At 48.5% G+C, this 25,656-nt stretch overlaps 1 protein-coding gene and 1 pseudogene across 2 annotated transcripts; one reads left to right on the forward strand and one right to left on the reverse strand.

Moving 5' to 3' along the window:
• Positions 1–200: 200 nt before the first annotated feature.
• Positions 201–25,640, reverse strand: SUGP1 (SURP and G-patch domain containing 1). The gene is made up of 14 exons (XM_084884353.1): positions 25,482–25,640; positions 23,364–23,535; positions 17,341–17,441; positions 16,206–16,406; positions 14,098–14,221; positions 13,669–13,769; positions 12,305–12,428; positions 8,981–9,363; positions 3,710–3,816; positions 2,225–2,402; positions 1,887–1,993; positions 1,133–1,278; positions 666–795; positions 201–374 (listed from the first exon to the last, which is right to left on the reverse strand). Exons 1-14 carry the CDS (start codon positions 25,513–25,515, stop codon positions 348–350), a joined length of 1,935 nt encoding a protein of 644 aa, XP_084740479.1. The 5' UTR covers positions 25,516–25,640; the 3' UTR covers positions 201–347.
• On the forward strand, positions 3,827–5,980 carry LOC311622887 (metallothionein-4-like; annotated as a pseudogene). Its single transcript has one exon. The product of its transcript is annotated as a metallothionein-4-like (transcript).
• Positions 25,641–25,656: the final 16 nt, after the last annotated feature.

The following is a 25,656-nucleotide window of genomic DNA, read 5'->3' on the forward strand; positions in this document are numbered from 1 at the left end:
GCCCACGTGTGGCCCTCCTCTCGACTCCAACCCAGGCTGATGAGGGACGGAGACCCAGAAAGCAGAGGTCCAGGCGGTGCTCTCTTGGATTCCTCAGGCGCCGGGGAGCCTTCACACGGCATCTCATTCTCACCTGCCCAGCCCAGCCCAGCTGCTGAGGAACACGAGGGGTCTCTGCTGATGGCACGACCAGGCTCCCGCAGTGGGCAAGCATTGGGACTTTAATACATAGCATGACACTTGAGACAACGGAAAGGGCGGGCAGAAATGCAGTCCAAAACGTTCTACAGCCCAAGATTGCTCGGTTGGTTGTCTGGAAAGTATGTTGGTGTGTTTCTCCAGAATACTCAGTAGTAAGGCCGCCTGGGGTTGTTCTGTGGGAGGCAATAAGATAAAAGGGAGTGCATTAATGCTAACAGATGGCAGCTCCTCCCATCCAGAACCTTTTCAGGGCAGATGAGCTCACTCCTTGAGATGGTTGGCTTTGGAGAGGAAGAAGAGGCTTAAATGCAGGTGGAGTGGTGGTGGGGATTGCTGGTGAGGCCTGGACTAGCTGGACTGAGGGAGGAGGGATGCTTCTGTTACCAGCACTGCCACCCCACTACTGTGGACAGTGAGAAACCAGTGCCAAACCGGAGGAATGTGGGGGATGGGAATGCACGCACCAGAGGGTTGGGCCGGAAGCGGTAAGCCAGCATCATCCTCTTGCGGAAGGCCTCGTACTCGTCATCCTCCTTAGAAAGCTCTGCTGGCCGGTCAATGCCAAAGCCAGCGCCATCCACTGTAGTTGTGCCCCTGTGGGGGATGAGGGGGTGATGCAGAATGTGAGCAGGAAAGCAGGCTGGTGCCAGCAGAAGAGCAGATGTCCAGCCTGAGCTGGGACAGGAAGGCTTAGCCCACCAGCCTGCCTAGGAGCAGCAGCAGCTCGAAGTGGGGCTGTGGGGGCCATGCAAGCTGTGCTGGGCTGGAGAACAGCTAAGTGGGGCACATAGGAGGGAAGGGCCTGAGCTGGGCTAGCCACCAGAGTTCACAGCTAGGCCTGACTCTGGCCCAGAGACAGGACTAGACCCAGACCCTGGGACTAGTCTGGGATACCCACTCACCCCCACCCTGCATCAAGGGTCACACTCACTTGTTAACTGGGTTCTTGATGCCCTGGCCCTCTGAGCCTAGACCATCACCCTCCTTCCAGCCCATCTTCATCAGCATCTGGTAGCCAATATTCTCCACCGTCAGCTTGAATTCCTTGTACTCGGAGTAGTCAGGCTCACGGCCTTCCTGTAGGACCAAGCAGCTGTCATCCCCTAAGGCCAAAACACGCCCCCTATGGCCTCATTGGCCACTAGCTGGGACCATCAGCCCATGTGCCCATCTGCCCCCCACCTCAAACCAAGTCCCTTCTCCTCAGGGTTCCCATAGTCACACTTAGTGCTCTCTGGCAACCAAGTCAAAGAGGGCAAGGTGAGTCACACAGGCCTCCTCTACCATGGGCAAGAGTCACCTGCAAAGAAAAGCTCAGCTTCTGAGGGCGATTTGTTACACAAAGTGTGAAAGAGCAGCATGGTCAACTAGGTGAAGAGGCTCTGTGTCAGTCAGCGGTCTCTCTACGTGCCGAGGAGGAATGCTGAGCTTTCGTCCTGAGGAGCCCCGTCCAGGGGGGCTTGTGCCTGCACTTTGCATTAACTGGCTTCAGTGGAAGCAGGATATCCCAAAGCCCCAGGAAATGTTTCTAAAGTGGCAGCTGAGCTATTTGTGAATTCCCCAAATGGACATCTGCCAGGAACAGATGCCTCCTGTGGAAGAGGGCCTGGTTCCTCCTATGTGTGAAGAGGCCGCCTGCTGGACAGGCCCATGGCAGGGTTGATGCCTGGGGACCCCCCATTCACCTTTAAGGCTTTGAAGGTCTCCATGAACTTCTCCAGCTCATCAGGTGGCAAAAAATCTCCGATGAAGTGCTTCCCCCGGCCCATCTTCGTCAGCTGCTCAGCCCACTCTGTCCGGAGAGAGAGAAAAGGTAAGAGAAGGAAGAAGTGAGCGGCTGGGAGAGAGGAAGGCAGCTAAGGGAGACCCTGACCTGCCCCTGCCCCCTCAGGGCAGCCCTGCACCGCTCCTTTTACCACTGAGAGAACTGAGGCACAGGAAAGCCAAGGCTTGTGCCCAAGGTTTTATAGGCCGACAGGTGAGTGGGGCTTCCAGCCATCCCCCGCTGGAAACCGCAGCGTACCCCGAGTCTTGTCCATCTCCATGCGCCGCAGCTGGTGCTCCCAGGTGCCCAGCTCGCTATCCACCTCCTCGTCGCTGTCGTAGCCATGCTGGTGCTGCTGCAGTGCCTTATCCCACAACAGCTGCATGTCCTGCATCGCTCGCTTGTGCTGCATGATCATGTCGTACATCTGCTGCATCTGTGGGGAGCACACACTATGTCAGGGCCTGCGCCATACAACGGAGTCTCCCCATGTCCCTGTGATGAGAGAGGGGCCCCTCTCTGTCTTGCTCAGAACCAGGCACCATCATCATGGACTAAATGAGGGCAACTTGGGCTCCTTATCCCTAGGAATGGTAAGGGTGATGTGACAGAGCCCTGGCCTAGAGGATGTGGCCAGGGTGAGGCGTCCCCAAGAACTGATGGGCCAGTGCCTCTAGTTCCCCAGGGAAGCAGCAAAGAGGCCAAGCTGACCTTCACCCTAGCACTGCCCACTACCAGCAGAGTGACCCTCACATCACTCAGGGCGCCCAGTGCTAGCCAGGCCTGTCCTGGACTGGATGCTGGAGGGAACTGGATGGAAAATTGAAGACTACCGAGTGGGAGCCGAAACCGGTTTGGATCAGTGGATAGAGCGTCAGCTTGTGACTGAAAGGTCCCAGGTTCGATTCCAGACAAGGGCATGTACCTTGGTTTCGAGTACATTCCCAGTAGGAGATGTGTAGGAGGCAGCTGATGGATGTTTCTCTCTCATCGATGTTTCTAACTCTCTCTCTCCCTTCCTCTCTGTAAAAAAAAAAAAAAAAGCCAAAATCGGTTTGGCTCAGTGTATAGAGTAGGGGTGTCGAACTCAATCAGAGAAGGGGCCAAAATCTAAAATCTAGCCTAAATCGCGGGCCGAATGGTTTACTGAACAGTCATAAACTGACAATGTCATAAACTGACAGCAGAGTGCAGTGATGACAGCGCGGTGCGGGCCACATTGCAAGGCCTGGCGGGCTGGATTTGGCCCACGGGCCTTGTGTTTGACACATGTGGTATAGAGCATCAACTTGTAGACTGAAAGGTCCCAGGCTCAATTCCGATCAGGGGCATGTACCTTGGTTGCGGGCACATCCCCAGTGGGGGCTGTGCAAGAGCAGCTGATCGATGATTCTCTCTCATCGATGTTTCTAACTCTCTATCCCTCTCTCTCTCTCTCTCTGTAAAAAAATCAATAAAATATATATTAAAAAAAAGAAAAGAAAAAGACTGCTGAGTGGGAACAGCCCACAGGCAGTATTTGGAATAGTTACTGAGCACCAGCTGTGAGGGATGACAGGCCAGCATGAGGAGGCCTGAGCTCTGGGCCCAGCTATACACTGGGGTTGGCATGGTATTGGTGGGGAACCAGCCTGCCCAGGAGCCCATGTGCTGACGGTGTGATCACTGCACCACAGGTGGGGGGGGGACACACACGACAATCTGCCACCAGCAGCTGCGGAACTGGTCCACCCTTGGCCTTACCTCCTGTTGCTCCTTCAGCTGCTTCTTTTGGGCGTCTGACAGTTCTGTGACGCCTACTAGGCCCACGGGCTTCCCTTTCTCGTAGCCTAGCCCCTTGAGGTCCTGAACTGGAAACAAGACACAGGTCAGTCAGTGATGGACACATGGGCCTGGCTCTGCTCTTGTGTGTGCGATGCAAAATCCACTCGTTGACAATACCTGAGGCACTTGGAGCATGCACAGCAGGGCCCTCATAGCAGTTCAGTTAGTCTCTCGTGTCACGTGAGGACCACAGGAGTCACACCTTGCACTGTCATGTGTACCCAATTTCATTCCCACATGTCCTCTCCAGGTAGCCATATTGTAGACACCAACCCCAGAACTCAAGAGGTCAGGGGCTTCAAACGAGGTCATATGGCTAATGGATGACATGGTGGGGACTTTGCAGAGCCAGAGACACTAGAGCAGAGATGAGAGTGCAATGCATGTGTGCACACGCACAAACACTGGCTCATGGAAGTATATCCTGTGGAGGACAGACACCTAGTATAGACATACACAGATTTGGAGTCTGGTGTTAAGACTCAGCTGTGTGGCTCTGTTTAGCTCCTTCTGGAGAGGCAGCCATTTGCCTCGCAGCATTTAATTTGGCATCTGCTTCATAGCTTGGCTGGAGCTCCAGCAGCACTGATTCATGTGAAGATGCTGTGATGGCCCATCTGGGTGTTGGTTTCAGGGGAGAAGCCAGGCAGATGGGTGGAGAGGATCCTCTGGGAAAGTGAAGAGGCCTGAGTGCTCCAGCTCCCTATGGCTGGGGCTTTGCCAGCAAGAACCAAATGCAGTTGCTCTGTGACCCAAGGACTACACCTCAAGCTCTCCTTGAAGAAGGTCTGTGTGGGCTATGAACTACATGAGAGTCCCATGCAGAAGAGTTTCTATGACAAGAATGAATTTAAGTACTTTGAAGTTTAAGGGAGACAATAAGATCACCTGGTTGGTAAGTTCAGTGGTTAGAGCATCAGCTTGTGCACCCAAGGGTCTTGGGTTCGATTCACAGTCAAGGGCATGTACCTGGGCTGCAGGTTCGATCCTCAGCCTCAGATGGGGTGCAAATAGGAGGCAACCAATGGATGTTTCTCTCTCCCTCCTTTCTATTTTCTCTAAAGATCAGTGAAAAAACTCTCATAGGGTGAGGAATAACAAATATCTAAATTTAAGAGCTAAAATTATACACTTCCTTCTCCAGCACAGACAGCACCTGGACCATGGATCCCAGGAAATGCTCCTGCTTGTTGTAAGGAATATGCATCTGTGGAGACAAGTGCAAATACACATCTTACAACTGTAACACATGTTGAAAAAGCTGCTGCTCCTGCTGCTCCCCGGGCTGTGCCAAGTGTGCCCAAGGCTGCATCTGCAAAGGAGGCTCAAGCAAGTGCAGCTGCTGCCATTGAAATGCACCAGTGGTACTGGGAGTGAGGCCTGGGAAGGGTCTGTACAGTGAATCAGTTGAGATGATTGTGCTTTTTATATATTTGCCCCAATGAGGTGTTGGTGACATTCATATAAAGTGTTGGAGCAATGAAGTTTTCACTCATGGAAAAAAACAACAAAAAACCTAAAACTATAAACTCTTAGAAGAAGATATAGGGTCAAATCTTCATGACCTTGGATTTGGCTATGTTTGTTTGTTGTTGTTTTTCTTTTTTTCCATTTTTCACTCCCTGGCTGAATTGCCATGTCTCAAATAAAGCTATAGCCACCATCTACTCTTTGCCTAGAGAAAGTGAAAACAAGTCATATCCCAAACCTCCTTGATTCAATGTCTCCCCATTCACAATACAGACCAGACGAAGTGCCTGAGCCGAGGTGTACATGGGGTAGGTTTACTCTGCCTCCTATTTCTGTACAGTCAGTGTAAGCACACAGCCTGTGGTAAGCACCAGGAGGCCCTTGGCTATGGTTTCTTAAATATGACACCAAAATCATAGGCAACAAACAAAAAAAATAAATTGAACTTCATTAACATTTAAAACGTTTGTGAGTCAAAAGACATTATTAAAAGGGTAAAAAGACAACTCAAAGAATGAGAGAAAATATTTTCAAATAATATATCTAAATAGGAGTTAATATCAAGAATACACAAAGAACTCTTATAACTCAATGACAAAACCACAAACAACCCAATTAAAAAATGGGAAAAGGGCCGAAACCGGTTTGGCTCAGTGGATAGAGCGTCGGCCTGCGGACTGAAAGGTCCCAGGTTCGATTCCGGTCAAGGGCATGTACCTTGGTTGCGGGCACATCCCCGGTAGGGGGTGTGCAGGAGGCAGCTGATCAATGATTCTCTCTCATGGATGTTTCTAACTCTCTATCTCTCTCCCTTCCTCTCTGTAAAAAATCAATAAAATATATTTAAAAAAAAAAAAAAAAAAAATGGGAAAAGAGGAGAAACCAAGATGGCAGCATAGGTAAACACCTGAACTTGCTGCCTCGCATAAAATTCAAATCTACAACTAAAAGAAAAAACGGACATCATCCAGAACCACAGGAAGGCTGCCTAAGTGGAATTCTACAACTGGAAGGAAAGAGAAAAGCACACTGAGACTCACAGGAGCTGCGGAAGTAAAGTGCAGAGGTATGGAGGCGCCCGCATGGAGAGGGCTGGTAATTGAGTACAAGGCTGGCTGGCTTTTTCAATCCACAAGGAGACACAGCTCCTGACTGCTCTGAACTCCAGCTCCAGGTGAGACTCTGGGGACCCAGACTCACATGGGGAGAAACTGGACTATCTAACAGTGGGTGAAACTCAAGGGCGGCTTTCTCTCAGAGGTGCTTGCAGTGATTACCAAGGGACAATGAGACCCAGGGGTCTCTTAGGGCAGGACAGATGGGAAGCCATTGCTGTTTGCTCTGCCCTGAGACTCCGCCCCATCCAAGCTGTGCACAGAGGCTTTTGCATATGAATGGTCTTGTCCTTTGAAAGCTAAACTTACCTAACTAACTGCAGCTGAGTCAGAGAGACCCAGAACATCCAAAAAAAAAACCCAAGGCCCCACAACAGCTTGCACTGCTTCCAAGCTGGGCCTCATCTGGGCACCTCCAAAACCCAAACAAAGAAGAGAAATCTGTAAATCTCTCTGTAGCTCCTGCTGGATGGCCTCAGGCAGATCAAAGAGCCAGTGTACCCAGGGGTCAGAGTAGGACCATCCAGATTACAACTCCTCAGATCCATAAGGGACACACTCAGGGGGCAGACTCAGTGAGCACCAAAGTCCCACTGAAGCAAATCTTGCTGGAAAAAGGGTGTTTCCAGCACAGAAGTTCTCCCAGCATAGACACAACTGATCCTCACAGACAATTGGCCTGGAGGTCAATTCCTCCCAGTGATACCAACAACAATCAAGGCTTAACTACAAGACTATGCACACAGCCCACAAAGGGGTGCACCAAGAGTGTCCACCTCAGGTAACTGGGGAGGTTGAGCCACTGGGCCCAATAGGACACCTAGCACACAAAGCCACTCTTATAAACTCAGAGAAACAGCCAAAATGTGGAGACACAGAAAAAGGTCACAAATGAAAAAAATGGAGGAAAGCAAATGACTGGATTTAGAGTTCAAAACCACGTTTATAAAGTTTTTCAAGAATTTTTTAGAAACTGCCAATAAATTTAGTGAGACCCTCAAGGATATGAAAAAGGACCAACTAGAAATTAAGCATACACTGACTGAAATAAAAAATATTATACAGAGACCCAATAGCCAACTAGAGGAATGCAAGAATCGAGTCAAAAATTTGAAATACAAAGAAGCAAAAAACACCCAACCAGAAAAGCAAAAAGCAAAAAGAATCCAAAAATATGAAGATGGTTTAAGGAGCCTCTGGGTCAACTTCAAGTGTATCAACATCCAAATTATGGAGATGCCAGAAGAAGAGAGAGAGCAAGATACTGAAAACCTATTTGAAGAAATAATGACCAAAAACTTCCCCCACCTAGTGAAAGAAATAGACTTACAAGTCCAGGAAGCACAGAGAACCCCAAACAAAAGGAATCTAAAGAGGACCACACCAAAACACATAATTAAAATGCTAAGAGCAAAAGACAAAGAGAGAATATTAAAAGCAGCAAGAGAAAAACAGTTAGTTACCTGCAAGAGAGCACCCATAGGATTGTCAGCTGATTACTCAACAGAAACTTTGCAGGCCATTCGGGAGTGGCAAGAAATATTCAAAGGGATGAATAGCAAGAACCTACAATCAAGATTACTCTACCCAGCAAAGCTATCATTCATAATTGAAGGTCAGATAAAGAGCTTCACAGATTAAAAAAAAAAAAGGTAAAGGAGTTCATCACCATCAAACCAATATTATATGAAATGCTGAAAAGTATTCTTTAAGAAGAGGAAGAGGAAGAGGAAGAAGAAAAAGATAAAGATAAAAATTATGAAAAACAAATACATATATATCAACAAGTGAATCTAAGTATCAAGTGAAAATCTGATGAACAGAATAAACTGGTGAATATAATAGAATCAGGGGCATAGAAAGGGAGTGGACTGACAATTCTCAGGGAGAAAGGGATGTGGGGGATGCGGGAAGAGACTGGACAAAAATCATACACCGATGGATGAGGACAGTGGTGGTGGGGTAAGGGCAGAGGGTGGGGTGGGAACTGGGTGGAGGGGAGCTATGGGAGGAAAAAAGGGGAACAATTGTAATAATCGGAACAATAGGATTTATTTTTTAAAATGGGAAAAGAACTAAAATAGACATTTTTCCAAATAAGCTATACAAATGGCCAAAAAGCACATGGAAAGATGCTCAAAACTATTAGTCACTAGAAAAATGCAAATTAAAACTATAATGTGATACAGTATAAAATACAATCTTTCCAGTATAAAATGGAAGACTATAATAAGGGGAGGATGTGGAGAAATTCAAACTCTTGTGCATTGCTAGAACGATGTAAAATGATGCATCTGCCATCGAGAACAGTTTGGTGGTTCCTTAAAAAGTTAAATGTACTGTAGAATCACCATATGACCCAGCAATTCCACTCCTAGGTATACACACAGGAGAACTGAAATAAGGGATCCAAATAATATTGTATATGTGAGTTCACAGCAGTACTAGTCACAACTGCCAAAAGGTAGAAACCACCCAAGTGTCTATTGGCAGATAAAAGATGAACAAAAGTGTAGTCCATCCACACACTGAAGGGAAGGAAGTCCTGATACCTGCTACATACAACACACAACGTGATGCCACCAGACTTCCTGAAAGAGCCCACCTGAAAGGGGTGAGGGGGTGGCATCCACGTCTCTCTGCACCAGCTCGGCGGGTGGGAGTTCCACCTTTTCCTCCTCAGGCCCCCATCGGCTCTTTCGCTTCCTCTTCACAGTGGCTGCAGTGGCTGTAGTGGCTGTAGTGGCTGAAGTGGCTGGCTTTCCAAGGGCAGCTGGAGCTGGGTTGATAGCAGGTGAGGGGGCAGACGAAGTGGGGCAAGCAGCAGTGAGGGGTACAGATCCGGAGAGGATCTCAGGAGGCGGTCTGCGCTGAGGGCAGAGCTCGGGCACCATTTGGGTGCCTGTCGGGCCTGCCCTTGCTTTCCGGAACTCCTCCAGTTTCTGGCGGTAGTATTTGTACCCCTGGCTGCTGGGTTCGTACAGAAAGCTGCAAAGAAGAGTGGAGGGGCACACTGTCAGTTGGGGCAGGAATAGCATGGGCCTTGTGCAAGCCCCCCAGGTCAGCCAGGGTCACTTCAAAGTCTCCACTATGACCTCCTGTACTGCTTTAGTGACCCAAAATTGAAAAATAATGTGGCATGCCACAGCCTGTCACAATACTGAGGGCTGTACCAAACCCCACCCCCACCCCAACTTCATCAGGCGTCTGTCACACAGTTTCTGATACACTGCTCCCAAGGAAAATGGGCAGGCTCCTCAGACCTGCCCCAGGCTCTGCGAAGCTCTTCCCCTGCTGAAAGCACTAGGAATCCTGAGGTGCGAGAGACACCTGGTGTCAGAAAGGGCAAGATTTGCCCTAAACTACACAGCTCAAACACTTTTTTTTTCCTGATGCACTAGTGAGAGGTGTCAACAGCAAACAGAGCCAAAACGAACACAGTTAACATAGGAACAAATGGGGACCTGGACTCCAACCCGAGGCAAAAGCCCTGCCTTGCTGGCAGCCACAAGTCTCTCAGTCTCCTAAGGGGCAGTTCCCCCACCCCAAGGCAGAAATAGGTGGCACTGAGTTCAGAGCTGGTAAAGCTTGTAGCTCCCTCTACAACTGCCTATTATCTCTTAGACCAGTGGTCGGCAAACTGGAAGAAAATACTAAATACATCATTCTATCTAGCAATCACAGTTCTTAGTATTTATCCTAAAGAGATGAGAATCTTTATCCACACAAAAACCTGTCCACAGATGTTCATAGTAGCTTTCTTCATAACTGCCCAAATTTGGAAGCAGCCAAGATATCCTATAGTGGATAAATCGTGGTGCACCCAAAATGAGCTATGAAGCCATGGAAAGACATGGAGGAAACTTAAATGCACATCACTAAGTGAAAGAAGCCAATCTGAAAAAGCTACATACTATATATTCCAATTGTATGACATTCTGGAAAAAGCAAAATTGCCAAGTCAGTAAGAAGATCAGTGGCTGTCAGGGGTTAGGAACAAAGAGAGGATGAGTAATTGGAACATGATCGATTTTAGGAGCTCACTCCTGATAGGAGTGATCCTCTCTCCTGTCTCCTTAACCAAAGCTAACACTTGGGTGTCTTTCCTTCCAGTCTTTTTTTATCCAGTGCAGATTTATTTGAACAGAGCTGTGGTTCTAATTTCTGTATGCTGATTTAAAAAAACAAAACAAAACAAAAAAAACCTTTTAACCCAACAACATAAGGCTTTCTCATTAGAATGCAGTGGAATGTGGCGGCAAAGGCACCTCCACTGATTGGCCTTCTTGTCTGTTTCCTCACCTGTGAGAGGCCAGCACACTTGTAAACAAGGTGGCTCACACACGTGTGTTAGAGATGCAGTTATAGAAGTTTAGCCCACTAGGGCTGGACATTCAATGTGTTACTAATTTTTCATGACTATGGATGATGCCGTATTTAACATTATTTAGGGGATGGCATTTCAGAAGTGGGATGACTGGTCAAAGGAATAGGTGAACAGTTATAACATTGTTTTCCAAAACACACAGCTGCTGGAGTGTGCCCGGCCCATGTGGGGAATCAGGAAGGCAGAGAAGGGCCAGTGCAGCAAGTACACTAGGTGGCTATTTGATTTGGGGGAGAGAAGAGCTGTCTCACACATAATCTCACACGAAGATTAAACAGCCTGTGTGGAATGAACCTGACCAGGCCCGGATACCCAATCATCTCCCATTCATTCCTCCCCAGTGTGTGGAGTGCCAGCTGTGGTCCCTCAGCAGCTCACCTTCAGTCACTTCTCCCCAGGGTTCATCCTCATCCTAGGCAACCCATGACCCCTCAACAGCCTCCCACAAACCTCCTCTCCCTCAACCCTCAACCTGGAATGATTGATCACCCTCTAACTGTGGTCAGTGATCCTGGAAGCACAGTTAGCCCATCACTCCCTATGCAGACCCTCCAAAGGCTCTCAATGAACACCCGAGCCTTCTGGGACCTGGCCCTCATGGGCTCCGCAGCTTGTCTGCACAGCATGTCAACAGTCACCCGGCACTCCAGCTGCACTGGCTCAGTGCCCGGCATATCAACTGCTTCTCTCCCGCGTAGTGGTCCTTCTGGACACCTGCCTCCTATCCACTCTTGCTTCCTTCCTCCTGAGTGCCTGATGGTGTCTCTGAATCAACCAGCCCAGGTGTGTGCTGCTCCTGCACTTTTTGTTATAGTCACCATCACATCACCTCACTAGACTAGGTGGGGACTTGTGGCCAAAAGCATCTTCAGAAGTGCATCACCCCTCTTTGGGTCCAGTGTCCACCTCACAAGCCTCTGCCAGTGCCACCCTGCAACAGCAACTGTGCGCCCCCGCTCCTCCCCACCCCAACTGCCCTGGCAAAGATCAGGTGCTAAACCCCACCAATGAATAGGGTTAACAGACCTAGCCTGAAGGGCTGGGGTATGACTTCATGGCTGAGGATAGCAGGGAGGTTAAGCTGCTTGTCCCATCCTGTCCATGGAACCTGCACACAGGTCAGGGACTCCCACTCCTCAGAGCCTGAGGTACCACACTCCTGCTTTATTGCTGTTCCCCTCATTGTAAAGATGAGACCCTAAGAATACACACAATGACCAACACAGTTTTGTGAGGTTTGGCTGGAGGGCCTGGCCTGGCCCCAGCTTGGGGCCACTGTCTGTTACAAAGGGAGCCGGGCAAGTGCTAGAGATTTTCTCAACGAGGCGCCTGGAAAAACACAAGGCCTCAAAGTCCCTGCCTCACCTGCCTCAGAGACAACGCAAGGCAGTGATGTGCACTGGGGAGTAGATATAGGCTGGGAGGTTCCTAGAGCTGAGTCCCAGCCCTGCCAGCTTCTCGCCACGGGACCGTGGCCTGTCTTAGGACCACCAAGCCTGTGACCAGGCTGAGGGGTCACCTCTCTCGTGGGTCCCTCCTTACCTGAATGCCTGGTTCTCACGATTGTTTTGGAGGGCGATGGTTTCCACCTCAGGACCCCCATCCGCTATGAACCTGGCCAACTTTTCTGCAAGGTTCTTGACCTCTTCGTCCTCTGGGGGTGAAACTTTAAGCAGGCTGTCAGTACTGAGCTCAACTCACCACACCCAACAGCCTAATTCCTGCTAAAAACCTCATGGGCAACAAGAGGGGTTCATTTTAGAAACAATGCAAAGAGAAACAGGCAAATGGGAATCACATTATTGCACTGGGACCAAACATAGTTAATACTACAACTTATTCTGAGCTCTGCTCCCTACCCCTTCCCACCCATAGGTCTTGGGGGGCCTGGGCGATGGCAGCATAATATAAGGGAAGTTTGTGACAGGCCCAGAGGCAGGAGCCCCCACCTTGTTGTTTCTATAGGGGCTGCTAAGCCAGGTCACATGGGGTGATGACCGTGGCCCTCCTCCTGGGGACATCAGGGCAAAGGGCAGCAGGAGACATGACAGACCAATCTCTGTGGCCCATGTCAGGCTTAAACATCAATTCCTCACACCCACCAGCACTGGCTGGGATAGTCATTACAGATGGAGACCATCCAGCCTCTTCGCCATCCACTGACACTAATCCTACCAGATATCACCAGCTCATTGTTTCTGGCCCCTAGCCCCTCGGCCCCACTCCCAAGTGTCAGGCACTACATTTGTTTCCAGGGTTGGTAGGCATTCATTAACACTTGTTAAAATGGCCGGGACCGGTTTGGCTCAATGGATAGAGCGTCGGCTTGGGGACTGAAGGGTCCCGGGTTCGATTCCGGTCAAGGGCATGTACCTTGTTGCGGGCATATCCCCAGTAGGGGGTGTGCAAGAGGCAGCTGATCAATGACTCTATCTCATCGATGTTTCTAACTCTCTATCTCTCTCCCTTCCTCTCTGTATAAAATCAATAAAATATATATATTTAAAAACCAAACAAACAAACAAACAAAAAAACACTTGTTAAAATGACCATGAACCAATAGGCTAGCACAGCGGCCGCCAACCTTTCAGACCTCATGGATGACCAGTGGTCCATGGACCACCGGTTGGCAACTGCTGGGCTAGCACACCGTCCCTGTCTCTTTTGCATGTACAGGGCTGAGCTCCTGAATACAACCTTGACCTTGGTCCTCAGACCTCCCCCCTCCTCAGAGCACTGGTGAAAAGGGTGGCAACACCCCTTGACCCTGGCTGCCAGGGAGGGCACAAACCAAGGACATCAGCGCTAACCCATGCCACAGCACCCTCTAGGACCCCTGATTTCACATGGGGAGCAATTTGTCCAAGCACCTCCCCAGAACCTCCCACCCCCCTCTACCCACCTACCTTTCTGAGAGGTTGTTTGCAACTTCTGTGATTCCTTCTTTGTCTCAGCCAGTTTCTTTCTATAGTAGAGGAATTCCCTGCTATTCTTATCATGCAAAAACCTGAAGAAGAGTTTTGCAAAACAGAAAGGAAGATAGTAATGAGGACGGGTACACTTGTGCAGCGTCTGAAGACATGTTATGCAAAAGCAAGCTGACAAGCACAGATGCCTTGACAGAACCCAAAATTAAGTCTGCACATCACATTGGAGACTTTTGCAACCTTTGGTGTGAGTTATAAAGTGCTTGGAACAGCATCTGGCCCGCACAAGCAAGCACCCAGCCCCAGCCAACCTCAGTCACCACAAGAATTTTACAAAAATGTCTGCACGTACTACTGTGTGGCAAGAACATTAAGTACCAGTGTCCTTCCCCTCCCAAAAATACTTACGAAAATGCTGGGTTATCCTTGTAGTTCTCCATAGCTACTTTTTCTAACTCGGGGCCTCCTTCTGCCACAAAGCGGGCCAATTTCTCTATCACTTTCCGAGTCTCGACTCCCTCTGGGGGTGAAACTTTAAGGAGGCTGTCAGTACTGGGGTTCAACTCACACACCCCACAGTCAACAGGCACACTCTCTCTACGGACCACAAGGACAAAGGGGTAGGGGGAGAAGAGGGTGAAATGCAGGAGGTTGTCAGACGTCCCGGGTCCATGCACAAAGCACCGTGACGAGAGGGGAGTTGGTCTAAACAGTTTTCACAAGACACACTGGGTGGGAGAGAACTGTGTGAACCTCTCAAAGGCCGAGCCGATCCACAGGCTGGGAGACGTTTGAAAACATAGCCAGCCTCTCCCTCCCGCCTCTCTCCCCATTTTTTAATGCTTGAGTCTGCTCTTTATTTACCAGCATTAAGTATAATAAACTTGTTCCATTCCATCCTTCAGAGATGAAAAATTCTTTTAAAATAGCATTATAAACTCTGATTTAAACACATTGGGTTCCAACCCACTGCAACTAATGTCATCACAGAGGCTCAATCGTTCCCTCAGTGGCTGGTGGAGCCTCTTCAAGCTGGATACTGAGGCCTCTGGACATGGCCCCAGTGTCTTGATGGTCTCCTGGCTATCTGCTGGAACAGGGTGCTCCAGGTCATCTGACACACTTCCTGCCCAGACCTAGAGCCAGCCATTCTTCCAAGAAGTCCTGGTTTTCGTGAGTGAGAAAATCTTTCCAGACCACCATCTGGGTGCTAAGGAAGCTCATTGCAACGAGCTTAATCATTACCTCGGCTTTTTCAAGAAACAGAGGCATAAAAATACATTTTTGTGTTTGCATTAGCCCCCCCTTTGAGCCATGTGGAACTTGCTTTTGTCTTTTTTTGCTGGAGTTTTTTGGAGGGCATCTGTCAGCCAATATACAGTCATATCCCTTTCATGAGAACTCCCAAGAGAAAGTTGTTGCTGTCAGTCAGTGCCTAGGAACGTTTGCTCCTTTCGGCAATGGGGCTAGACACTGAGCCTGTGGCCAATCTTTCCTCTTGTTGCTTGGGCTGCCAAGAAACTGGGGGTAGGGGAAGGAACATGTGATCGCACCCTCCTCCTGCATACCTGACAATGACCCTGACCTGGCTGCCATTTACAAGCACAGAAGCTCTTCTGAGGTCTCAACAGCAGGTCTTAACAGGCTTTAAGGGCCTTGAGACACCCGCCGCCTCTTGTAAAGCAGAGGTTCACGGCAGGGTACAGTCAGAACTGCCAGGGCACCTCTCTAAGGAAACACCACCCTCTCAGCTCTGTACTAAAGTTCCAGACTTCAAGGTTTTCCACTGATCTGCTCAGATGTATGGTCTGAAGCTGGCATCCTCATCCCAGAGCAAGAGGGGTTTAGAGGCTGTTATGGCAGACCTTCACTTCAGTCTGTACTTCAGTCTGTACTCAGTCAGAATAACATGACTGAGCCAGCCAGCCTGGGCAGGAGTAGCCTAAGACTCCAAATGGCTCATGTGGCACCGAGGCCTTGTTCTGAATGTGGATAGAGCTAGAAGTATTAGGAGTGCCACCACTGCCACCCTCCTACACCTTGGGACCTAGACTAACTCACCCAAGGCCAATAACTGTCCTTCCCCAGGCAAGAAAGTGAACCCTGCAACCTGCAGGCTTGTACTTCTGGCTCAGACTGGCAGGGACAGGAACTGCATTAAGAATGGGCTTCTGGGCCTCAGAGAGCTCGGAGAGCATGCAGCCAGATTGGGGAGCCATGGAAGGTCCTCCTAATGTTGGGAGCAAAGTGCAAATGAACACTCAATGAGGATACCCCTGCCTTGGCTGGAGGCCAGCCCCCAGAGTAGATGATGGTCCCACAGCTCCCAGGATGAAGCCCACACTGCAGCTCCTCCTCACACCCTTCCTTTAACTGCACCCCTTACCCCAGGGGCCTCACCTGACTCAAGTCCCAAGTACCCCATATTCCTGGCCACGCTTTCCCTGCTGACTGTGGATCTGCCCCGGAGCTGGAAGGTGGTGGTAAGAAGGAGGGCAGCAGCCCCCTCAACTTACCTTTGATCTCCAGCCACTGTTCATAGTCCTCCTCGTCATCCTCATCGGGAGATTGGAAGACACTAGGGCGGCTGGCCAGGGCTAGCTGCTTAGTGTGCACATAGTTCTTCACCTGGTTCAGTGGGCTGCTGATGAGGGGAGGCCTCTTCCCAGCACGGGGGAGTATTCGAGGTGGGGCGCTGGGCACGCTGGGGGGCGCATCTTGGGAGAGAAGGACGTATACTTGTGCTTAAGCTCTGCAGTGCACCTTTCCCTATTTTCCCACCTAATCTGAGTGCCGTCAGTCCCTGGGGGCTGGGTCCTCTGCTTTCAGCACAGCACCTGTGCGTGGTGGGTGCTCAGAGAAGATACCACCCCATTCTACAGATGAAGACAGGAAACAAAGGTTCACAGATGCATGACTTTTTGGTTATCTCGATATGACCTGAATCCCACATCCAACTTACACCCATTCCCTCTGGTTGTCAGTGATAAGCTGGAACAAGCCTATTCTGGGATTTTCAAACACAGCTCATGACCCGTGGCCCTACGATAAAGAGAAGCCTGTTCTTCCTCTCTGAGGGTGAATTTGGCCTAAACTCTTTTTAGCTGTTCCCTAGGAAACCTGACAAAGGTCAAAGGTCATCTTTTTCACCACTAACTTTCTTCTGTTTCCCCCGCCATTAACGTTTTTAAAGTAAAATTGAGTTCTGACTGATAAATTGCACAACACAGTTAAGGGTGGGCTCCCTAAGGGCACACCTGGCGTGTCTCATGGGCTCCTACAGGCCAGGCAGTTCCCTACCTGTGAAAGGGGGCCCCATTCCTCACACCTGAGCTGCTGCTCTGACCACAGCCATGGTCTCAGCCCTGGGCCTGCTTCGTCCTGGTCCCCATGCTCTTGGACTGAACCCTGGGTTGTCTCTGCTCCTACAAGTTTAGCATCTTGAGAGCAGGGTCCACGCTCTCCCCCTGCATGTTTAGTGTGGAAATGAGTGAAATGAGGGTCCTCGATGAACTCGGGATGAGAAGAACAAATCTGAGTCAGGACCTGCCATTTCTAGGAAGCCAGGGTTCCCTAGGAGGAGAGGGCAGGCAGCAGGAGCATGAGCCTGAGCCTGAATAGGAGGAGATGGGATGGGGAAACTGCACTCACCTGTGCTAGTCTGCGCCTTCTGCAACTTCAGAAACTGCTGCAAGAAGCTGCCGTCATTGGCAAACTTGTTGGAAGCGGAAGAGTTGAGTGTGTTTGCAATTCTAGACACAAGACAGAATACAGAGAGGGTGAACTTCTAATAGAGGGGCTGGGGCATGCCTTACCTGTCTCAGCTCCACACCCACCCAACTTCTTACCTGGTGAAACCCAAAACCAACCCCCAGATGTATCTTGGGGACTGCTGAGTGCAGAGAGCTACCTTCAGAGTTGTAAGGTGCGAACAATCTTGTTCTAGTCAAAGCAATGCTACACATATGGATGTCAACTCTATCAGAATATTTACCCTCCATCCAAATAGCCTCAACTCAGAACCTCTGGCTTTCTTTCTGCACAACTCCTATCTGACCTGGTGTAAACAAATTATCTGAGCTGCTACTGGGTACCATGTCTGTCTTCTCGGCTAGACTTTAGAATTATCCACAACAGTGCATGTGCATGTGTGTTTACTATGCATTTCTGGGCCTGGGTCGGCCAGCACTTCTGGGAGGATTGTACACATACAGGAAAACACCCGAAGCAGTCTCTTGGTGCGAGAATTACAGTGGGATTGTATAATTTTATTCTCTCTCTCTTTTTGCAAATAGTATGTTTCACTTAAAAAACATTTTCAATCTACTCTTATTTAAAAAAAAAAAAATCTGTTTTAATTGATTTTTAGAGAGAGAAAGTGAGAGGAATAGAGAAATAGAAACATCAATGCAAGAGAAACATCATCAATTGGCTGCCTCCTGTAGGCCACCTACCGGGGATCGAGCAACCTGGGCATCTGCCCTGACTGGAATTGAATAGGAGATTCAGAATCAAACCAGAGATTCAGAATCAAACCGGCAACTTCTTGGTTCCTGGGTCAGTTGCTCAACTGCTGAACTACACTGGCTGGACTTAAATCTGTTTTTAAAAAATTAGCACAAGCCTGGCCAGTGTTGATAAGTGGTTTAGCATTGGGCATGCTCCAAGAGGTCTCTAGTTCAATTCCGGGTCGGGGCACAAGCCTGGGTTGCTGGCTCGATCCCCAGCAGGATGCATGCAGGAGGCAGCCAATTGGTTCTGACCAATTTGTTGATGACCAATTGGTTTCTCTTTCATCCATGTTTCTAACTCTCTCCCTCTCCTTTCCTCTCTCTCTAGAAAAATCAATAAAAACATATTTTTAAAAAATATATAAAAATCAGCACAAAAGCAAAGCCAGAGACCTGAATACTTAATTCAAATTAATTTTTCCCCTATATAAAAGTATTAGAGTTCATTTTTATAAACAAACAAAAGAGTGTAGAAAAATTAAAATATAGAAAGCAAAGAGGAAAACTCAATTCCTTCCATCTCATAATAGATACTATTAACAATTTGGTGTATATTTTTTTTATTTTAGAAGTAGAAGCAAATAAGGCTGTGATCATAGAACATGCCCTAGTTCTTCCATTCTCTATTATAACATACATCCTGCACCAACCTCAAAAATTCCTCAGACATAGTGTTTCTAAAAGCTGAGTAACAATCCATCATACAGATACACCAATGTTAGTAAAAGCTCAGGGAGCTCACAGATCTAGACTTTTTCCTTTTAAATTAAGTGTTACTAGAAATCTGTTTTAATGAACTAAAAATGGAAATAACCTAAGTAGTCAACAAGGGACACTGGTTAAATAAATTACGGGCCCTGGCTGGCATGTCTCAGTGGTTACAGTGTTAGCCCATGCACTGAAGAGTCACAGGTTTCATTCCCAATCAAGAGCATGTACCTGGGTTGCAGGTTCCATCCTGGCCCCAGTTGGGCATGTGCAGGAGGCAGCCAATTGATGTTTCTCTCTCTCTCTACCTCTTCTTTCCCTCCCTCCCTTCCACTTTCTCTAAAGCTCAATAGAAAAAATATCATTGGGTGAAGATAAATAGTAACAACAAAAAAGTAATGAAGCCCTCACACACACTACAATGTGATGAACCCTGAAAGCATTATGTTTAGTAAAAGAAGCCAGACACAAAAGTTCACCTATCACAAAAAATATCTAGAATATGTAAATCTGTGAAGACAGAAACTGGATTAGTGGTTGCCAGGGGCTTGGGAAAGAAGAATGGGGAGTGATGGCTATCGGGTATGAGGTTTCTTTTTGAGTAAAATGTTTTGTAATTGATAGTGGTGATAGTTGCACAATGCTGTGAATATTAAAAAAAAAAAAAAAAAAAAAAAAAAAAAAAAAAATTCTTTCTCAAATCAATAAAGACATATCCTCAGTTAAGGATTTAAAAAGAAAAGTGCCAGAAGCCTGGCCAGGTACCTCAATCCCTGGTCAGGGCACATATAAGAATCAAGCAATGAATGTATAAATAAGTAGAACAACAAATTGATGTTTCTCTCTCACCCTTTCTCTTTCTCAAGTTAACCAATAAATAATTTTTTTAAAAAAAATAATGAGGCAGAGAAAGCAGCACACAAATTTGATCACAACTTCCTAAAACAAAGCAAAAATTGTGAAAGAAATATTGTCAAAACTAGAGGCCCAGTGCACGAAATTCATGCACAGGAGGAGGGGGGTGTCCCTCAACGCAGCCTGCATCCTTTTCAATCTGGGACCCCTCAAGGGTTGTCCGACTGCCAGTTTAGGTCTGATCCCACAGTCAGACCTCCCTCTCACAATCTGAGATTGCTGGCTTCTAAGCACTCGCCTGCCTACCTGATTGCCCCCTAACTGCTCCCCTGCCGGCCTGAGGGCCCCCCAACTGCCCTCCCCTGCCACAACCTGCCTTCTCCGCTGCAACATGCCTCCTCTGCACGAGGTGGTGGAGACACTGGGATCAGCCTCTGCACTGCACAGAGCCGCAGGACCCCCAGGCCTCACTGCACAGAGCAGCCACTGGGCCCCGCCTCCACTGTACGCGGCCAGCTTGTGACGATGTCGTACGAGGGCATGACACCACCTAGGCTTTTTATAGGACAGGATGGTTGTCTTTTTATAGGATAAGAGGCAATTTGAGTATTTCTTACTCCTTCAGCAAGAATTTTAAATGCTGGTGTTCCATGCTTTTATTTACATAGCTACCTACACCATATACCTGATGTTTCCTTTCAGCTGCCTGATCCTGGAGCTGTGATCCAGCAGCCTTTAGAAGACCCTCTTGGATGTGATACAAGAGCTTTGCCTTCTTGGTAAAAGTCCTTCTATAAGGATGAGAACCCACCCACTGCCAGATTTCTCAACAATCAGTCCCCATGTTTCTGGGTGCCTGGAGGTGCCAGACCCAGGGTTCCCACAGGAATAAGGTATAAATCCTGCCCTTAAAGGAGAAGCCACAGACTCTTAGAAAAGGTGAGAGCTGGGACAAAACTTTGTGTAGGATTAATAGTATTAACACGTCAGACCATGTAGGAAGGGGGCTGCCTCTCTGTCAACCTCTTATCTGAAATTTTTGGATCTTGTCACCCTGATCACATACCCCTGCTCAAAACTTAGGTGCCCACAGTGTTCCTCAAGACAGGCAGGAAGACAACCTGCCTGGCACATGGGAGGTTCTCTCCTCTTCTTGCCTTCTGCTGGCAGGCCTTTCTCTACTTCCTCTATGGGCTGGCTCTGCCTGGGTCTTTAGAACACCAAGTCTTGCCCAGCTGATGTGGTTCAGCGGTTGAGGGCCAACCCATGAATCAAGAGGTCACTGGTTCAATTCCCAGTCAAGGAACATAACCAGGATATGGACTCAAACCCCAATAGGGGGCGTGCAGGGGCAACTGATCAATGTTTAACTCTCATCAATGTTTCTCTCTATCCTTCTCCCTTCCTCTCTCTCTAAAAATCAATAAAATCAAATATATCTATATAATAGAGAAATATGCAAATTAGCCGGACACCATAATGTCACAACCAAACAGCAGGGACCTGAGGCTGCATAGCACCTGGCCAGGGTGAGAGACCTCAGGCCGCCTGCTGCCCCATGGGGCTGGATGGGGACCTCAGGTCATGCCCCCCTACCCCAGTGTCGGCCAGGGGACCTCAGCCATGTCCCCTGCCCAGTGGGGATTGACAGGGTACCCCAGGCTGCACCCTGCTCCCCAGCGCTGGGCCTGGGGACCTGAGGCTGTGCCAGGCTGGGGAACCTAAGGCTGTGCTGCCCCCCCCCCCACCCTCCCATCCGGAGGTGCTTGATGGGAGTGGGGCTGGCTGGGTCTGGTTCTCACCCAATGGGGGTGGGGCCAGCTGGGTCTGGGTCTCCTGTGTTTTCAAAGTGCGTGCAGGTGGTGGGCAGGGACTTGACTCTAGGTCCCGGAGAATGCCCCAGGTTCTGACAGGAGGGAGATTTTCATATACATTTTACTAATTTTCTTTCATTGCTGACACTTCTATTATAAAGAAAGGGCAAATAGCAATATTAAAATATTTCCTCTAATTAATTCCCTTTTGATGTGCACAAATTTCGTGCACCAGGCCACTAGTATATTCACACTAATAAAAGAAAATAAGCAAACTGACCACACCTACCCAACACACCAAAAAGCCAATCAGGAGCACGAAAATTAACCCAACAAAGATGGCAGTTTAATTTGCATAAGCATGAAGCGAAGACTGAAGACAACTTAAGACTGAAGAGGCTTGCCAGAGTGGAGAAGCCAAGCCTCTCCACTGCAGCCAGAACGAAGGCCTGGGCCCTGGGTGCTGGAGAAAAGCCAGTGCCGGAAGCCAGGGGAAGGAAGGCCTATTGCATGAATCTTTGTGCCACGGGCCTCTAGTATATGTATATTAAAAAAAAGAATGCTGCCAAGACCGGTTTGGCTCAACGGATAGAGCGTCGGCTTAGGGACTGAAGGGTCCCAGGTTCGATTCCGGTCAAGGGCATGTACCTTGGTTGCGGGCATATCCCCAGTAGGGAGTGTGCAAGAGGCAGCTGATCGATGACTCTCTCTCATCGATGTTTCTAACTCTCTATCTGTCTCTTTCCCTTCCTCTCTGTACAAAATCAATTAAAAAAAATATATTAAAAAAAAAGAATGCTGAGTCTCTTCTGCACTCCTACAGTGGGAACACACTGCCTCCTGTTACCCACTGGAGCTCTGATATCCTCAGGTGAGGATTAAAAAAAAAGGTGCTGGCCGAAACCGGTTTGGCTCAGTGGATAGAGTGTCGGCCTGCAGACTGAGAGGTCCCAGGTTCGATTCCGGACAAGGGCATGTCCATTGGTTGCGGGCACATCCCCAGTAGTGGGTGTGCAGGAGGCAGCTGGTTGATGTTCCTCTCTCATTGACGTTTCTAGCTCTCTATCCTTTTCCCTTCCTCTCCATAAAAAAATCAATAAAATATATATTTTTTTAAAAAAGGTGCTGGAAAAGCAGCACACAAAATTGATCACAACTTCATAAAACAAAGCAAAGATGTGGGAAAGGAATATTATCAAAATGGTTGTCTTGAGACAATTTGAATATTTCTTATTCCTTAATCAAGAACTTTTAAATGTTGCCGAAACCAGTTTGGCTCAGTGGTAGGGCGTCGGTCTGCGGACTGAAAGGTCCCAGGTTCGATTCCGGTCAAGGGCATGTACATTGGTTGCGGGCACATCCCCAGTAGGGGGTGTGCAAGAGGCAGCTGGTCGATGTTTCTCTCTCATCGATGTTTCTAGCTCTCTATCCCTCTCTCCTCCTCTCTGTAAAAAATCAATAAAATATATATTTAAAAAAAAATTTTAAAAAAAGAACTTTTAAATGTTGATGCTTTATGCTTTTATTTGCATAGCGATACCTCTGACCCCTGGCCCACATGTCATCAGCAGTAAATAACTGCTTAGTGAAAGAATTTGGCAGGCCATCCACTGGCTTCCACACACCCCTTGTGTCTCTCCTGACATACTAAGCCTCCTGAAAGAGAGCAGTCATTCCTTGTACCATCAGGCTGTGACCGGGTGCAGATATAACAAGACTGCTTTTATAAGCAAAACCCTCTGCCTGTGACCCTCTAAGACCCAATCCAGCCTCAGAATGCACTTACTCGCCAGGATGCGGGGGCTGAGGGTTGGACACCTGATTCTGCTTGGCTTTCTGCTCCATTCTGGCTTCAATTTCCCGTTTCTTCTGAGCAATGAGTTCTTCCTGATGAAGGATGTTCATGTTCATTTTTCCAGACTTGGGAGGAGCAACCCCAAACCACCGGTTAGCCTTTCCTAGGGAGGGAAAAGAAACACATCAGCAATCATCTTTGCTTCACCCACATGCCCAGCCGCTGCTGCAGGAGCACCACAGTTGCTGCTGCTTGTAGCAACGGACATTCAAATTGACATTCGTACATATCCACTCATTCATTTATTCAGCAAACATGTACCGAGCTACATACACACCAGGTACTGTGCTAAGTGCTAAACAAAAGACAAGGCCTCTGCCTATGTGGAACTTGGGTCTGGCTAGGGAGACAATAAACTTGTAACCAAAAAGTAGCTGCAAGCCCTGACTGGTTTGGCTCAGTGGATAGAGCGTTGGCCTGCGGACTCAAGTGTCCTGGGTTTGATTCCGGTCAGGGGCATGTATCTTGGTTGCGGGCACATCCCCAGTAGGGGGTGTGCAGGAGGCAGCTGACCGATGTTTCTCTCTCATCGATGTTTCTAACTCTCTATCTCTCTCCCTTCCTCTCTGTAAAAAAATCAATAAAATATATATTTTAAAAAATAATAAAAATGAAATATATTTAATTTTTAAAAAGTAGCTGCAAAATCATAAGAGCTCTATGCTAGAAACCAAAAAGGATGAAAAAGCATGATAGAGGAGCATCTATAGCTAGAGCAGCCAGAAAAATAACCATTTGAAGAGGAAGCAGTAAGCTGAAAGCATAAAGAGCTTCCTAAAAAGCCACACAGGGAACAATCTGGACAGAATAAGGTGCAGATGCAAAAACTAAAGGCTGGATAAAGCTTGATGCATTCAAGGACCAGCAAGGGTCCAAAGTGGCTTGAGCAAATTGTTCCAGGAATGAGAGTATAAGAAAGGGAGTCTAGATTTTACTTTAAGATCTTTGGAAAGTGACAGGGAGTATTAAGCTGACAATATCCAATAGGTGTTTTTATTTTTAAAGTCATTCTGGCTACTAATTGGAGAGAGTGTGTAGGCAGCAAATAGACCAATGAGGAGGCTTTCTGGCTCCAAGCAAAAGATGATGGTGTCTTCAGACATGGGCATTGGCTGTGGAGATGGAGAAGACACCTCTAAATTTTCCCATGGGATTCAGAATAAAATCCAAATTCTGAACGTCAATTTTCAAGGCCCTGCCAGAGATAGCCCCCTTCTCGTCCTTGACATTCTTCAAAATGGCAAACCAGTCCCCCTCCCACCCTTGGTGTGGAAGGCTCTGCCCCCCAGGTTTCCCTCTCATCTCAACTGTCCTCTTCTCAAAAAGGCTTTCTTTGGTCACCCAATATCACCAGCCTCCAGCCCCACTCTCTCACATCATAATTCTCTCTGCATAAATATTTCCTCTTGGTGCATTGTCTGACACCCATTAGAAAGTAACCTTCAGGAAGGCAGGGCCCTGTTTTGATTACCACTGCATCCCCAGCGACCAGCACAATGCCTGGCACACAGTATTTGCAGAATGGATGAATGTATCCATTTTGGGGTGGTTAGGGCTGGAAGACATGGAAGGGCAAGGCTTGTGGTAAAGGGGAGGCTCGAAAGACTCAGGAATTTATGTATCCAGGAAATGCCTGGGAGCAGTTCAGGAAAACAGCTTTTCCAGAAAGCAGCACACAGGCCAAGAGGCAGCTGCTGCGAAGAAAAGGGCGCAGGACAGCCCAAGGTTGCTGCTGTTTTGGGGAGCGGAGCTCGGAAGAGCCCTAAAGGTGGTTTATTCTTCGGAAGGCCGACGCAAGACAGACCCGGTGTCTGCCTTTACGGAAGCCAAGCAAGCCAAGCGCCCTCAGCAAACCAGGCCCAGGGTGGGGGACAGCAACTGGGTCTGAGACCTCGGTAGGCGAGGGAGATGCAGAACCCGTCGCTTCGGGCCGCCCAGAGGCTGAGGGGGAGGACTAGCGGGTAGGGGTAGAGTCGGTCAGAAGACGAAACGGAGACGCCTAACTCGGAGGACCCAGACAGGAGCATGAAAGGAGGAGGGGGCTGTTACCTGCAACATCCCGGTTGTCCATCTTGAGACTCATCCAATCCCACAATGCTCCGGCGCCACCTGAGGAGGCATTTTATAGTGCGCGCGGCCTAATGGGAGATGTAGTCCTCATTGGCCAGCCACGCCCTGCCACTGCGGGGACACCTGGGACCTTTCTCGCAGGAACGCAAACCTC

Source organism: Pipistrellus hanaki, assembly GCF_964339955.1.
Source record: "Pipistrellus hanaki genome assembly, chromosome: 5".
Classification (NCBI taxonomy): domain Eukaryota; kingdom Metazoa; phylum Chordata; class Mammalia; order Chiroptera; family Vespertilionidae; genus Pipistrellus; species Pipistrellus hanaki.

Bases quoted from the DNA above. Each gene is read 5' to 3' on its own strand.
- SUGP1 (XM_084884353.1), bottom strand. From the start codon at position 25,515: ATGAGTCTCAAGATGGACAACCGGGATGTTGCAG. The intron at 16,407-17,340 runs GTGAGTGCAGTT...TTCTCTCCCAAG, and splicing joins GAAGGCGCAGACTAGCACAG to ATGCGCCCCCCAGCGTGCCC. The intron at 1,279-1,886 runs GTGAATGGGGGG...TTGGTCCTACAG, and splicing joins AGACCTTCAAAGCCTTAAAG to GAAGGCCGTGAGCCTGACTA.